The sequence below is a fragment of the Microcaecilia unicolor genome, chromosome 1, assembly GCF_901765095.1.
Source record: "Microcaecilia unicolor chromosome 1, aMicUni1.1, whole genome shotgun sequence".
Classification (NCBI taxonomy): Eukaryota; Metazoa; Chordata; class Amphibia; order Gymnophiona; family Siphonopidae; genus Microcaecilia; species Microcaecilia unicolor.
In genome coordinates, this window is record NC_044031.1 from 456690505 (window position 1) to 456705929 (window position 15425).

General features: G+C 42.6%; 1 protein-coding gene across 1 annotated transcript in view; it reads right to left on the minus strand.

The window, feature by feature from the left end:
- Positions 1-15425, minus strand: part of MYOM1 (myomesin 1) — a 277203-nt gene that overhangs the window by 162125 nt on the left and 99653 nt on the right. The window contains exon 10 of the mRNA XM_030213070.1: positions 7738-7899. Within this exon, the coding sequence (XP_030068930.1) occupies positions 7738-7899 (162 nt within the window). The remainder of the gene's footprint in view (positions 1-7737; positions 7900-15425) is intronic.

Genomic DNA, 15425 nt, shown 5'->3' on the forward strand with positions numbered 1-15425 from the left:
TTCATCTGCTTCCAGAACAGTGTTGACGGACTTGTATGTGAGTGGCTCGCTTTGAATGTTAGACTGAATAATATTGTTCAGTTCGTAGACGTCTTTGTTCTTGGCCTCAAGAATAGCTCGTTCACTCAGCGAATCGTGATTCTTATAATTGGTTTGAATATTGGGAAATACTTTTTCAACCAATTGTTCTTTTGAGGTCACTAAATTGCAGAAGTTATGAGGCAATGAAATTCATCATAAGGTCAGATCAACAGACATCTTTCTGTTCCCAATTTTCAGCAATTGATGTGAGAATATCTGAGCTGACTGATCGTTTTGCAGCTGGACATGCATATTTGTAGTTAAGTTTAACGTCTTTATGTGTTGCCACAAAGTAGAGTATTTTAGGCAAGCATTTATTTCGTCCGCTGGTGTCGATCGAGGAACTACAGGTAATGTTTGCCTGAAATCTCCTGCAAGCAATATTAATGTGTTCCCAAATGGTCTGATGTTTCCACGCAAATCTTGCAATGATCAATCAAGAGCCTCGAGCGATTTTTTTCGCTGTGCTGTTTCCTCGGCACGTATTTGAGCCATTCTTTGTCTGTTTCGCTCATTCGCTAATGCCTGTTCTTCCTTAGTTTGATTTGCAATTGTAGGTATATAAAAACACGCGCGTATTCGAATGCAATGTTGTGTCGAAATTTGAAAGCAATCGGTGAAGAACTTTCGGAGATTTAAGCCACTCTCAGCCTGTCGCATTGATTCTGTTGAGAACGAAGCAGATCTGAAGCTGCAGAACGCAATCGCCGTGTTCGCAACCGTGCATCGTGAAGTCTGGCTGCACATCGCTCTGCTGCTTCCTCAGCACGTATTTGAGCCATTCTTTGTCTGTTTTGCTCATTCGCTGATGGCCGTTCTTCCTCAGTTTGATTTGCAATTACTCGTCGCACTGCTTCCGTTCCGTGAGTATGACAGCTGTGACATCTATATAATAGTAGGTATATAAAAACACGCGCGTATTTGAATGCAACGTTGTGTCCAAATTTGAAAGCAATCGGTGAAGAACTTTCGGAGATTTAAGATTTTGAACAAACGAACATTTACATTTTTATTTATATAGATATGATATATCCTCCACATGTCCCATTAGGGAATATGAAAATCTGCAGGCCCATAGCAGAGATAGAATCCACAGATACCTCACAAGCATCTACTCTCTGCATGCTCTGAATTGCAAGCTGCTATTGGCTTCTTGTTGAGGGTTGCTGAACAGCATAGAGGCGCCATTCTGGGCACATTCAGAGAGCCAAGAATTTCAAGCACCTTTAATTCAGCATTTCATGCTTCAGCTGCTGCCCTCAACAGCTGAGAAAGATATAGGATCACTGCACGGACCAGTGAAATCTGACCATGTCAGCTCTTCTTAAAGAGAAAGGACTTTCTAACAGAGGAATTAGGAATTATTTCAATGCACAAATGTATCAGATAACAGCAGAAGACAATTTTCTAGCAAGGATGAATTTGCTTATGCATGTTAAAACTAATACATTTTGCTGTTGAATGGTGAATTTTCTCTCTAGTCCAGGTTTATAATAAGCTAGCAGAAACAAAACAGGAGACAACCCGTTGCAGTATTCAAGCAGACAGTACAAACAGCAGCAGTGACCCAAGGAAGGACGAGAAACCAAAAGTTCACTTAAATGTAACTTTAATGGAAACTAGACCCAACTTGGCCAAGTTTCAGATACCCTTCATCAGGAGTCTAGAAACAAAAAATACAAATACATATAAATATAAACATTTCTCCCTATCTCTACCCTAGTCCTAAGGACAGTGATAGAGTGAATAAATAGATTTTCAACCTGCCACAGTTCACATAGGGGCTGAAATTGGCAGATAGAACATTTAGGAGGGAAGTTATCAATGTAGGCTACTGTTAAGGTGAGCTATTTTACTGTGATCCCCAGTTATTAGTAACTAGGGGGCCCTTTTACTAAGCTGCAGTAAAAAGGGCCCTGCGTTAGCGGCGGGGACCATTTCTGCCACACGCTGAGGCCCTTTTTACCTCAGCGGATAAAAAGGCTTAAAAAAAGAAATGGCCATGCGATAAAATGTCACCTACCGTGTGACCATGTGGGAAGGGAGCACTTACCAGTGGCAGTAAGAGCTGCTGCGTTAACTCACGGGTAGTTGGGTAACGTGCAGTGCTGCCTAATTACCACTGGGTTAATGCCTGTGGAAATATTTTTTCTATATTCTCGCTGGTGCTGGAAATGCCATGTGCTGGGGGCGGGGCCAGCGGTAACTCCAGATTGGCACATGGTAAGCCCGCAGTGGGCTTACTGCCGCTTAGTAAAAGGGCCCCTAGGTGTCTATATAAAATGGGTCCTGTGCTAAAATAGCAAACATCCACAGAAGGTGATCTCTCCACAGGAGAACCAAAGACAAACGTACAAACAGTGGATCCAAACAAAGTCCTCTCACAGATGGTGTCTTCCTAAACAAGGTCTTTATTCAAATCAATAAAAACAACTCGACATGAAACGTGTTTCAGCCTTAAAGGCCTGCGTCAGGGATCTATTGATCTTCGATGCAAAATAACTCGTAAATCAGATGACTCATAGTTAATTAACTGTTAACAGAGATATCTTGATAATCCTACCACATACTCTCTGGAGGGTTAAGCTTGAGCCACACTGTTTCCATGATCTTCTCATACAATAGTGCAGCTTAGCTTAAAATGGAGTCCTCGTCAGGAGCTTCCTCCTGGAAACCTTTACATCAGAGCTTCCACTGTTTGTACGTTTGACCTGTGCTAAAAAAGCATGAGTTGTGCTAAAATAACCTGTCTCATGATAACCTGCATCGATAACTTCAATCCTTATATGGTTACTAGCCTCCAGCAAATGCATAAATCAGTGATTCCCAAACCTGGTCCTAAAGGCACCCCAGCCAGTCAGGTTTTCGGGATATCCACAATGAATATTCATGAGAGATATTTGCATGCACTGCCTCCACCGCATGCAAATCTCTCTTGTGAACATTCATTTTGGATATCCCGAAAACCTGACTGGCTAGAGTGCTTCCAGGATCAAGTTTGGGAACCACTGGCATAAATCCTTTTGAATACTGACCCAATTCAAGTTTTCTTCTAGTACTTCCCAATCAGTACCTTTGAATGATTCTAGGGTTCTTTTGGCAGTTCCATGTCTGGCATGTTTAGATCTTTGTTTCATATTCACTTCATACAACAGAAACATCTTGATTTTTCATTCAGAAGTATTTGAATCAGCTCAACTGATGTGATTGAAATAGGTGGACCCTATTTAGCTTATTCTAAGCCTTGCTAAGGAAGTTTTTGAAAACGGAGTGCCTGCAGTGATTCAATTATTGCTGCCTGCGCCGGCCCTTCAGGCTTCCATCGGTTGGATCCCACCCTCAATTTAATTTCCTGTCTGGCGGGACCTGGCCGATGGAAGCATGCAGTGCCGGCACAGGCAGCAATAATTCAATCACTGCAGGCACTGGGGATGCCTGTAAGGTACACCAGGGATGAACGGGGTTCAGCGATGGGCGGGCACATGCCGGGATGCCACAGAGGAGGAGAGATGTTGACGTGGGGTAAGTGAAAAAAATCTATAATCTTGAAAAATATCTCTGGGGAGGGGGGGGGGGGGCTGTGAAGTGCCATGTTGTGGAAGGGCCCATCTAAGCTAGCTCTGGGCCCATTCAAAATACTTGGCCTGGCTACGCCACTGGACGGGTGGGGAGCTTGGACTCACCTGCAGGACATCATTTTCAGATCACTTGAGAACCTTTTTGGTCTGCGGTTGGTGGTGTTTTGTTTGATGCTCGTAAGATTTGGGTGTTTAATAGACTGTGCATGAGTTCGTATGACTTTTTTTATGATATTCTGTTCTGGGTTCACATATGTGTTATAATGTTTTGCTTTTTCTTTCTTTATGTTGTGTTTACACGTTCTTAAGGCTTTCCTCCATAGGTTTTTGCTCATATCTGATTTGTTTTTCAATCATTTTCTTTCTAGTTTTCTGCAAAGTTTTTCATTTCCAGTAGTTCTTCGTTAAACCAGGGGTGTGGTTGTTTGTTTCTTCTAGTTTTCTTTTTGATTGGCGCTATTTTGTTCAATTTGTTTTTGCTTATTTCATCCCAGTTTCTCATGAAGCGGATGCTATTGTTTGTTTGTTCTTTTAGTGCTGTTGTCCAGAAGTTGTGGTTATCCACCTTACTTTTTGTGGTGTATTTGATGTTTGTGGTTTTCTGTTTTTGCTGTTCTCTTTCCATTGTAGTGTAAATGTTAGTTTTCTATGGTCTGACCATAACACCTCTTCCCAGTTGTGATTTTCTTTTATGTGGTTGTTATTGGCTGAGAATTTGTGAGCTAGTATATCTAGTTGGTGGCCCTTTGTGTGAGATGAGGTGACTTACATTGTTTTAAAGTCCCATTGGTTCTGGAAATCTGTAGTGTTCTAGTGTTGGAGTCATGTTGTTTTTCTAAGTGTAGGTTAATATCTCCTAGTAGAAGGATTTCAGTGAAGTTTGTACAGATGTTTGATTTGAAATCCATGATGTCATCTTGGGCAATGGACCAAGTTCCTGGGTGATAGAAAAGTATGCAGCATAGCTTGCCAGTTAGTGTTGTATCTGTTATTTTGCATTCCTAAATTTCAATTGTTGGGGAAATGTGTTCAGAAACAGGTTCCACTGTGAAGAGGGATTTGTATATTAAGGCATTTCCACCTCCTCTCTTTTTGTTTCTGTTGATTTGTATTATTTTATATTCCAGTGGGCACAGGTCATGCAATATTGGGTTGTTTTTAAGGTACAGCCATGTTTCTGTTATAAACAGCAGACCTAGATGTTCTGTGTCTATCCAGTCTCTAATTATTGCTGACTTATTGAGTACTGACCTTGTGTTTATGTAGCATATGAGAATAGGAACATATGTGTCCTGCTTTATGTTGGTATGCCTAATAGTCTGTAGTTGTCTCTGCATTCTGTCCTTTTTGGTCTTTCGGTCACGTTGATTGGTGTTCGGGTTTGTCATTTTATTGTTGGTTAGCATTTTGGTACCTGACTTGTTGTAGGGATTGTGGTTTGTCTGTTCTGATTGGTATTTGGAGTGTTGTCTCGCCGTAATAAGTACCGGGATTTTGTTCCATTTCTTGAGTGAGGTAGCTTGCAGCCCAGTTAGCCATATTATTATCATATAGTAGAGAAGCCATGACTGTCTGTTGACCATTTTTTATGTGTATTGTGGTTCATTGATGTGCAGCTGCTCTGCTTACTTTTCGATCAGTCTCTCTGGGTCGTTCTTTCTGGTTGAGTACCTCCTCACCCAACTTTTGGTATGTTTGTCCTTTCCACTCTGCGAGACAGGTTCAGTGGGGCAGTACCGCCATTTTTGCCAGTTTCCCCAGGTCAGCGTTTGTGTCCTCAGGGTCACGGTCCATGGTGGTGCCCTAGCAGTCCCAATCCTTCCCCGTTCTCTTCAGGATGTCTGTAGTTCCACTCTCCTCTTTCCCTTTCCTCTCCTATATAAGTACATAAGTATTGCCATACTGGGACAGACCGAAGGTCTATCAAGTCCAGCACCCTGTTTCCAACAGTGGCCAATCCAGGTCACAAGTACCTGGCAAGATCCCAAAACAGAACAATACATTTTATGCTGCTTATCCCAGAAATAAGCAGTGGATTTTCCCCAAGGGTTAGATGGCCAGTTGCAAAAGACGCCAGTAAAGTTATTTTGCAGTAAATGAAAATTCTTGGAGTGCCATGTGGTCTTTGGTGTGAGAGTGAGGACGCTTCCTCCCAGAATGAGAGAAGTAGCACTATACAGTTCATCCTGGTCTCCCAATGCACTGGATTGCTATTCCGGACCACTGATCCACTCCCAAGCTCGATGGCTGGTAAACTGGAACTGTGAGTGTGGTGTGTGTGTGTGTGTGGTCCCCTGCGACACCGTGATGAAAGTTTAGTTTGTGGCCCGGGTTGAACTCCGGGTGCAACGGAGCTGAGCTAGCGGGGTGTGAGACCTGGATTACACAAGCCTTTAGGGGATATTTCCATAACAGGTGCATATTCTACAAAGGGAAATAGGCAGCTACTTTCCTTTATAAAATATTAGCATAACCAGGTATAAACACAAGTATATGCTTAGGCGCAAGCACTTACACCAGTCATAAAGCTGGCATAGGTGTGTCCCTATGACACATGCCCACACTCCGCCCAGAGTCCACCCATATCCATGCTCTATCACAGAACATACATGTGTGAAGATATGCACATATATGCCAGTATTCTGAACATTTACAGATGAAACTGGTCCATGAAGGTTAGCACCTACTTTAATTACTACCTCCTTAATGGCCTTGGTGACTGACGATCCACTCATTCCGCGTCTGGACTAGCTTGCCGCACATCCTATAACTGAGACCAGTTCCACATACCATATTCAACTGCACATACATTTGCCTTCAGTCTGGTCACTCACTTATTTATCCCAATGCCTTGTTTTACCCATCTTGTCTGTCTATAGTGCTTATTTTAGAAGCACTATTCATGTTTTACATATTCATAAACTGACACTTAGAAGTTCATGATTTGAAAGAGCCGGAATATGAATGTCTACAACTGCTGAATGTGGATCTGACAAGGGGGTGTGGTCCGAGTGTGCTTTGGGCGGGAAAGGTGAGCTTTAAAAATAAACCTTTATTTCCCATTGCAAGAGGGGAACGAATATTCGTAATCCTAAAAGATAGATGTCAGGAATTAGACCAGCTACCTAGGTAGGCCTTTTTAGAAGGATCAGTAACTATTTGCAATTTCCCTATGCTAATTGCAAAACATAACACAGGGTAAGCGTAAAGCCTGTGCAGTACACACAGGAGGTGTCCCCAACATTTTCTGCCCTACAAATACCACACATTCCATCCAGAGCCTCCATAAACCCAAAAGCCATGGTGGTGCACCCCCCAAAACTAATGTCCCTTTTTCTTGCCCCCTCAGGAGGTCCTAAACAAACTCTCACCCCACACAAAGAGTTCCCGAGCCCCCACCTGACCCTCCCCACCAGGGATACCTGAGACCCCTGCTGACATCCTCACCAAGAGTTATGATGCCTCTGCTGAATTCCCCATCCCCTTTCCTTACGTTTCAATCCCTTGACACCACACCTCTTCCTGGAAACATCAGCTGTGGCTCCCCAGAGCCCTTCCCTCCCCACCCCTGGGACCTACCCAGGGCATAAATGTCTCCTGTCAGTGCTTCTGGGTGGCAGTGGTCTCCCTCTGCCATCACCTAGGATTGTGCCATCAAGATGTATATTTCAAAGGTTCTATGTCTACTTCAAAAATGTGTATTTTCTCATTTCACTCAAAGTAAAAGAAACTTTCTGCTTTATCAAATGTGTTCCTTTCCTCAGTTGCTAATTAAAATTTACCACTGTATATAGAATCAGGAGGTTGACTGCCATTGTGTTATGTAACTATAGCATAGGAGTGAAGTCAGAAGTCCATAGTAGCATCTCAAGAGACCTTTGCTAAGGCCAAACCAGCCAGGACATACAGTCTTCCACTAATCTTGCCAAGATGCTAACACTGACAAATGATACTGAGGATCTGAAAAAACCTGTGTGAAAATATCTTCAGTGTCAGACTTTTCTTCTACCCAGATACTTACACTATCAGCTGTAATTATCTGGAAATGGTTTGACTTGGATGTATTTTTGGTTCTCACCTCTAACAAAGATATATGCACTGTACTGGTCATAGTAGTCTCCCATAACCACACGCAGAGAGTAGAGACCTTCATCCTCTTTGTTGAGATGAGTTAGGGTCAGGGAAGCACGTTCTCCACTCCAGTACGTTCGAAGCCATTTAGAGGGTGAAAGAAGAACTCCTAGAAATTCAAAGAATATTTATTGTGAGGAATGACTAGAATGATACCCCTTTATATTCAAAGTGATTTCATCAGGCAGGAGAGGATCCTGCCTGCTTAAATCGCCTGTTGCTGCCTAACCCCCAATATTCAGAAGCATTAAACTGGGCAGTACTGCTGACCAGCCCCTCACCCCACCCCACAAAAAACTGGGTAGGTCAGAGGCAGTACAAGGGGCACCGTTAGGGAGGAGCCAAGGGTTATGCTGGCAATATTCAGTGTTGGCACCCACATAGCTAAGTGGACACAGTTAGTACAGCTCAAAAGCTGTCCTAAATCCACCTGCTTAGCTATGCAGGTGCTGGCACTGAATATTGACTGGCACCTGCATAACTATTTTTCCATAAAAAGAGCCCCCAATCCCCCTGCCGTCCCTGAAAATATCCCCCCCCTTCTTTACATCTCCCCACAGAGTCCTGCCATGAAGACCTTCCCCGCCCACTCCTCCTCCCTGAACATTCCCCTAACCCCCAACCCCTCCATCACTGTTTAGGTAGGCCCTCCTGGGCCTGCCTGATAGCCCTGGTGGTCCCAGTGGGATCAATGGGGGCAGGAGCAAAGCTGCAGCCTGATGCTTCCAAGCTACATCTTAAAGGGAAATGGGACTTGATATACCGCCTTTCTGTGGTTCTTGCAACTACATTCAAAGTACATTATCCATGGAGTAAGGACATTCTGCCCAATATAGCAGTGATTCTCAGCTGCAACCTATGTAGTTAAACAGTTTGAGTTAGAAGAACAAAAAAAAAAAAAAAAAAAAGTTCCTCTGAATTCTCAACATTAAATATAATTTCTGGTATGGGCATCTCCCTTAGATCTCCACAGTAAAGACTGAATCAAGGAATTTGTGGAATATTTCTGAAAACTACAGACCATCTCCTGAACCACTGAGGTCATGACTCCTAGGTATGTAGTTTATATGTGAGAACAATGTTTTAATCCATACACATTGTCAGCTCATTCAAGTCTAACGTACACAGCAGGTTCATGAAGCCCTGCTGTTTTCTCTCTTGACAGTGGTGTTTTATGAATCAGCTGTGCGTATGAGATTTGAACGAGCTGACGGTGTTTTTGGATAGGATTTAAAAAGATATTTTCATGTATAATCTAGACACCTAGAAGCATCACTCCAGTGGTTCAGGTGGTAGTCTGACTCCCTGTAGTTAGTTTAAACAATATCCCGTTATATGTGCTTTAATGGATTTTTATCTCTAATGCAGGCATTAACTAAAACATGGCAATGTTGGGTTTTATTTTTGTTTTTTAAGAATGTATTTATTTATTTATTTATTTATTAGGATTTATTTACTGCCTTTTTGAAAGAATTCACTCAAGGCACTGTACACTAAGAATAAATCAAACATAAGCAATAGACAATTACAACAGTAAAAATATTCAAATAACAATACAAAGTATGGTGTAGTATACTACTTACAATGTCAACACAATACTATTACTACTACTACTATTAAACATTTCTATAGCGCTACTAGACTTACGCAGCGCTGTACAAATTAACATGAAAAGACAGTCCCTGCTCAACAGAGCTTATAATCTAAATTGGACAGACGAACAGACAGCTAGGGATGGGGAAATTGCAGTGGTAGGGGTGATAAGTGAGGGTGTTGAGTAAGAGAGTCATGGTTAGGAGTCGAAAGCAGTAGCAAAGAGGTGGGCCTTAAGCCTAGACTTGAAGACAGCCAGAGACTGAGCCTGATGCACTGGCTCAGGGGGTCTATTCCAGGCATAGGGAGCAGCGAGATAGAAGGAACGGAGCCGGGAGTTAGCAGTGGGGGAGAAGGAGGACGACAAGAGACATTTACTCATCCCATGGCTTTTCCTACCACCTCTATGCTGATGACTCCCAAATCTACCTTTCTACCCCTGATATCTCACCTTGCATCCAAACCAAAGTTTCAGCGTGCTTGTCTGACATTGCTGCCTGGATGTCTCAACGCCACCTGAAATTAAATATGACCAAAACCGAGCTTCTCATTTTCCCCCCCAAACCCACCTCCCCGCTCCCCCCATTTTCTATTTCTGTTGATGGCTCTCTCATTCTCCCTGTCTCCTCAGCTCGAAACCTTGGGGTCATCTTTGACTCTTCTCTCTCCTTCTCTGCTCATATCCAGCAGACCGCCAAGACCTGTCGTTTCTTTCTTTACAACATCCGTAAAATCCGCCCCTTTCTTTCCGAGCACTCTACCAAAACCCTCATCCACACCCTTGTCACCTCTCGTTTAGACTACTGCAATCTGCTTCTTGCTGGCCTCCCACTTAGTCACCTCTCCCCTCTCCAGTCAGTTCAAAACTCTGCTGCCCGTCTCATCTTCCGCCAGGGTCGCTTTACTCATACTACCCCTCTCCTCAAGACCCTTCACTGGCTCCCTATCCGTTTTCGCATCCTGTTCAAACTTCTTCTACTAACCTATAAATGTACTCACTCTGCTGCTCCCCAGTATCTCTCCACACTCGTCCTTCCCTACACCCCTTCCCGTGCACTCCGCTCCATGGATAAATCCTTCTTATCTGTTCCCTTCTCCACTACTGCCAACTCCAGACTTCGCGCCTTCTGTCTCGCTGCACCCTACGCCTGGAATAAACTTCCTGAGCCCCTACGTCTTGCCCCATCCTTGGCCACCTTTAAATCTAGACTGAAAACCCACCTCTTTGACATTGCTTTTGACTCGTAACCACTTGTAACCACTCGCCTCCACCTACCCCCTCCTCTCTTCCTTCCCGTTCACATTAATTGATTTGATTTGCTTACTTTATTTATTTTTTGTCTATTAGATTGTAAGCTCTTTGAGCAGGGACTGTCTTTCTTCTATGTTTGTACAGCGCTGCGTATGCCTTGTAGCGCTATAGAAATGCTAAATAGTAGTAGTAGTAGTAGTAGTTCACGGGGAGGAGTGTAGGGAGAGATGAGAGCGGAAAGGTACTGAGGAGCTGCGGAGTGGATGCACTTGTAGGTCAAAAGGAGAAGTTTGAACCTTATGCGGAAGCGGATAGGGAGCCAGTGAAGCGACTTGAGGAGAGGGCTAACGTGAGTATAGCGACTCTGGCGGAATATAAGACGCGCAGCAGAGTTTTGGACAGATTGAAGAGGAAATAGATGGCTGAGCGGGAGACCAGCAAGAAGCAAATTACAATACGGTACAATACGTAACAGAGCATTTTAATAAACAGCGTAGTTTATAAGCAAAGATAGAACATTATAGATAAGTAAGAGGATTTAGAAAATAAGGTGAGTAATTTAAAGAAAGGTCAGAGAGATGATTAAATGTTATCTCAGCTAGGGTAGGAGTGGATAAACATGTCCTGCTGCAGTATGTGCAGTCTGTGTCACTCCTTGTGTTAGTGTGAGACTAACAAGTTAGTTACTTCTTCCATTAAAGGCCTGGCTGAAGAGCCAAGCTTTCACCTTCTTGAAGTAGAGATAGTCTTGTGTTAAGCGGAGCCTTTCAGGGAGACCATTCCAGAGTGTGGGGGGCTACTCCGGAGAAGGATTGCTTGTGGATATCACATCGTGTAATGTCTTTTGGAGAGGGTGTGTTTAGGGATATCTTTTGGGAGGACCTTAGTGTCCTTGGAGACGTGTAGAAGGTCATCCTGCTCTTCAACTTTGTTATTCAAGAATGCAATGTAATAATAAATGGATCTGCTAACAGATTTAGTACGAACTAATGATTACCGAATGCTAAATGATAAGATGCCTATAGGAATATAATGGGCTTCTTCTTATTTAGTGCATGCTAATCATTAGGGCGCACTAAATCTGTTAGTGTGCCTTAGTAAAAGGACCCCATAGTCTATTATGGTTTATCTTTCAATATATTGGTTAATTTAGATGCCTGCATTATTTATATCCTGACGCATTATTTATTCAAAGTTATCTAAATCTGTTTTCCTCTTTGCTATTGGTTTGGTGCATTTTTGTGTGAGTGGGTTGCCTCTCTTGTTATGTGTGGGAATGCCTCTGAAAATTGCTCTCAAAATGAGAAAAATCCTATAGCATATCAGGCCGACTTTGTTCTTAGGATATTATGTTAATGCTATATTTGCCTGCTTATAGGACCAGTTTTTGTTCTAAAAAATGGATACTTGCCTTATAATTGAGTGCCTACAAATTCATGTTTTTCTTTTTTTCCAATGATTGAAATTAGAACTTGCCTTATATTCAATGCCACCCCATAACTGGGCATAAACAAGGGGCAGATGTTAAGAAGGTCAGAGACTAATTAAAATTAACCAAATATGTTTATCTAGCCGAATTTTAACCAAATATTTCAATGTATTTAAGTGGGTAATTGACATTATTGAATACAATCAGTTGAAGTTATACGGATAAACATATCTGAATAATTTTAGGTCTACCACTTGTGTGGCCCAACAAAGAGGACAGTACTGAATATGAGCCCTGTTTAACTAAACTGAAACCATGGCCTCAGGACACCCCGAGCACCACCTTTACTTCATTGGATAAATTTTGTCCAGAATTTATACACTCAGCAAGCAGGAATTTTCAGAATTAAAGATTTGCCCAGATAATTCCCAAAGTTATTCCAACAATTTTGAATATCAGCCTCATAGTCTACAGACTACTTTCCACTAAGAAAAGTTGAGACCACCAACTTAGTTTTGTTAAAGCAGTATAAACTAAGCAAAGATCTCAGGAAATGAGGCTTCCTTCCTTCTAATCTGTGCACAATACATAGTGAGCATTGAACATAAGAAACGTGAGGATAATTAGTTTCTGCTTGATGTAAACATTACATATAGCTGTGCTAATGGTATAAATTTGCACAGGTAGACCATGATGCATGCCAAAGGCAGTAATAACAACTGCTCTCTAAAGATATACTTGATGTTCCCTCAGGAGTGTAATAAACACCTGACTGCAAAAAAAGCAACCAAATTATGTGGTCCCCTGGGTATCTACCCTGGATCTAGACAGCTATTTGCTTCCTTGAGAACAGAAACCATTGTAGGCTCATTAAACCAATGCCTATATCAGAATTGTAACCAGCTATCTGTCTTACGTATTTAGGGGGTAATCCTATGAAGTGGACACTAACATTTACATGCAGATTATGCGTATAAATGATTACAATAGTAGCACAGATATGTATATGTGTAAACACATGCATAAATGCCAAAATTCTGCCTAAGCTCTATTTTGAAAATATGATCAAATCTTCCATAACTGTTTATAGAATACTCTGAGTTATGTGTGGACCTCTGGCATTTAGATACGAGTAGTTACCCTAGCTCTATGGTTGGCAACACTGCTCATGCCTAAATTATAGGCGTGTAATTCACCTGTTATGCTAGTAGGTGCCTAAATATAGGTGCACCGTTATAGATTGCATGTGTGAAGCCCTTCTTCTGGAAAAACTACAATTGGCTACCAGAATAATCACTTCTAAGTAAAAAAAAGTATCAACAGGGTCTTTTAGTCCCCATGACAATTCAATTTTATGAAAGCATGCTTTCTGCTCATCTACATGGTTAGTAATGAACTGGTCAGCAGATCCTTGGTTTCCTTCCGTCTCTTCTCTTACTGGCCATGTCTCTGACAGGAGCCACTTCAGAAGTATCCAGTTGGAGCTGGGTAAGGTGACTGAAGGGCAACATTTATTGTTCTCTGACAGCCTTGCACTAGTTTATAATGTGACCCTAAAATGTGTTTAATGCCTTTACTGTCATTCTCCCTTCTAAGGATTTTCATTGCTGCAGTTCCCACTGCAAAGATATGTGAGCAATGCATTGTGTGTAATGTAGTACACAGGCAATGCAGCCACAATTGACTGTCTGTATAAGAACTTTTACTATTGGTTTGTGCTGCTGCCCATACCTCCTCTCTTTCTCAGCCAAGCTTGGCTCCTTTGTCTACCTGCTATCATTTCCTGGTCATTCTTACTATCTGTGTCCTGAGAGGTCAGCCAGGTATGACCTTTGCCTCCAATCGAGGGCTGTCCTTTAGGACCACCCCTTGCTACCCGATGGCAGGCTCTGTCTCCATTGGTCTATTTACCCCTCCTCCCTGGGCCTGTGTGAGCCCTTCTTAGCCTCTCCCTCCCCCTCGCCATGAGGCATTCTCCATCTTGCTTCAGACAGCACTTGTCCTGCTAAACTTCCTGGAACGAATTTGGTTTTTTACCTTGAATATATCTTCCTAATGAGATATCGCACTCTCCAGTAACCCAGCTCTGAGCTACTTCTACCTGTTCAACTATTTTCTCACCTCTGCAATAAAGCTGCCTCTCCTCAGATTTCTATCTCCAACCACTGATACAGCTCTCAGAATTACTGAGTCTCTGTGCCCTGGGGCAATACTTCTGAACATCTGACTGTGAGTAAATTATCTGTATTTATTCAATAAAAGAAACTTCAGAACAGAAAGAGACTTCAGGTGTGTTCTGGTGTGCCAAGTTTATACTTCAAGATATTGAGACTTTACAGTTAACAAGTCTTAAGAAGCTTGACATTTATATGTGAAATGTTATCATCATAGGGAAAAGGAAGGGAAAGTTTAAAGATAATGTTGAAATGAAAGCTCTGGTGATTCGTGGCCCCATGGATTCATTTTTGCCAAGTGGTGATAAAAAGGTATCTACTATGGATTATGCTATGATGGAGTTGCTTGTTGAGGCCTTGGGGCTGATGATTTTCTGTTCCCCACTTACCACCATCAACCAGCAAATCAACTGACTCTGTCTCTGGACAGCCAGCCTTGTACTGGGCAATGTGGATTGGAGAGTTAAATTAGTGTCAGGAAAACTCTTCTTTTGAATCCCAGGTGTCTTCTTTCCAGTTTCCATGTGCCCTTAATTTGATAATATTAGGGAAGGAGGAGGACGGATATAAATTTCTCCTTCAAGGAGTAGGAACCTGCCCTCCCCTTAAGGGGAACTCCAATGCTATCAAAATAGATGCCATCAAGCCACTAATATTCCTATAGGTCAGGAGGAGGAGTGGCCTCATCCTCTCACTCCTCCCAGAGAAGCTTCTAACCTGGCGATTTGGAGGTTGGTAGCTAGGATGGAGGCATCTGGCTGCCTCTCCCAATTGTGTCATTTTTCAGGCCAAACTTCACAAAAGACAGAATCATATCAAATATCTTCTGGAGAACAAATGCTCTTCCTATGCCTGAGACCTGGGAATATACAACCTACAGACAGCTCATCCTGGAACTCCCTCCAACTGCCCAACAGAAAAGTCATGTCCTCTCCTAATGGGAAGGAAGAACCCCTGCTCATCCTTTTTCTGAAGCACCAGAAAACACAGCACTCTGCTGCTTCCCATTTACTCCTCTGCTCAACAACCCTCCTTAAGACAATATGGTGTAAGATGCATGCATAAGTGGCAGCCACTCCCATGCTCTGCTCATGTGAACCCCCCTCCCCCCCCCCAGCATTTACATGCTCTGCCACTTACATGCACCCTTGCATAATAGTGCAGAGGTGCTTTGCTGCCACATACAC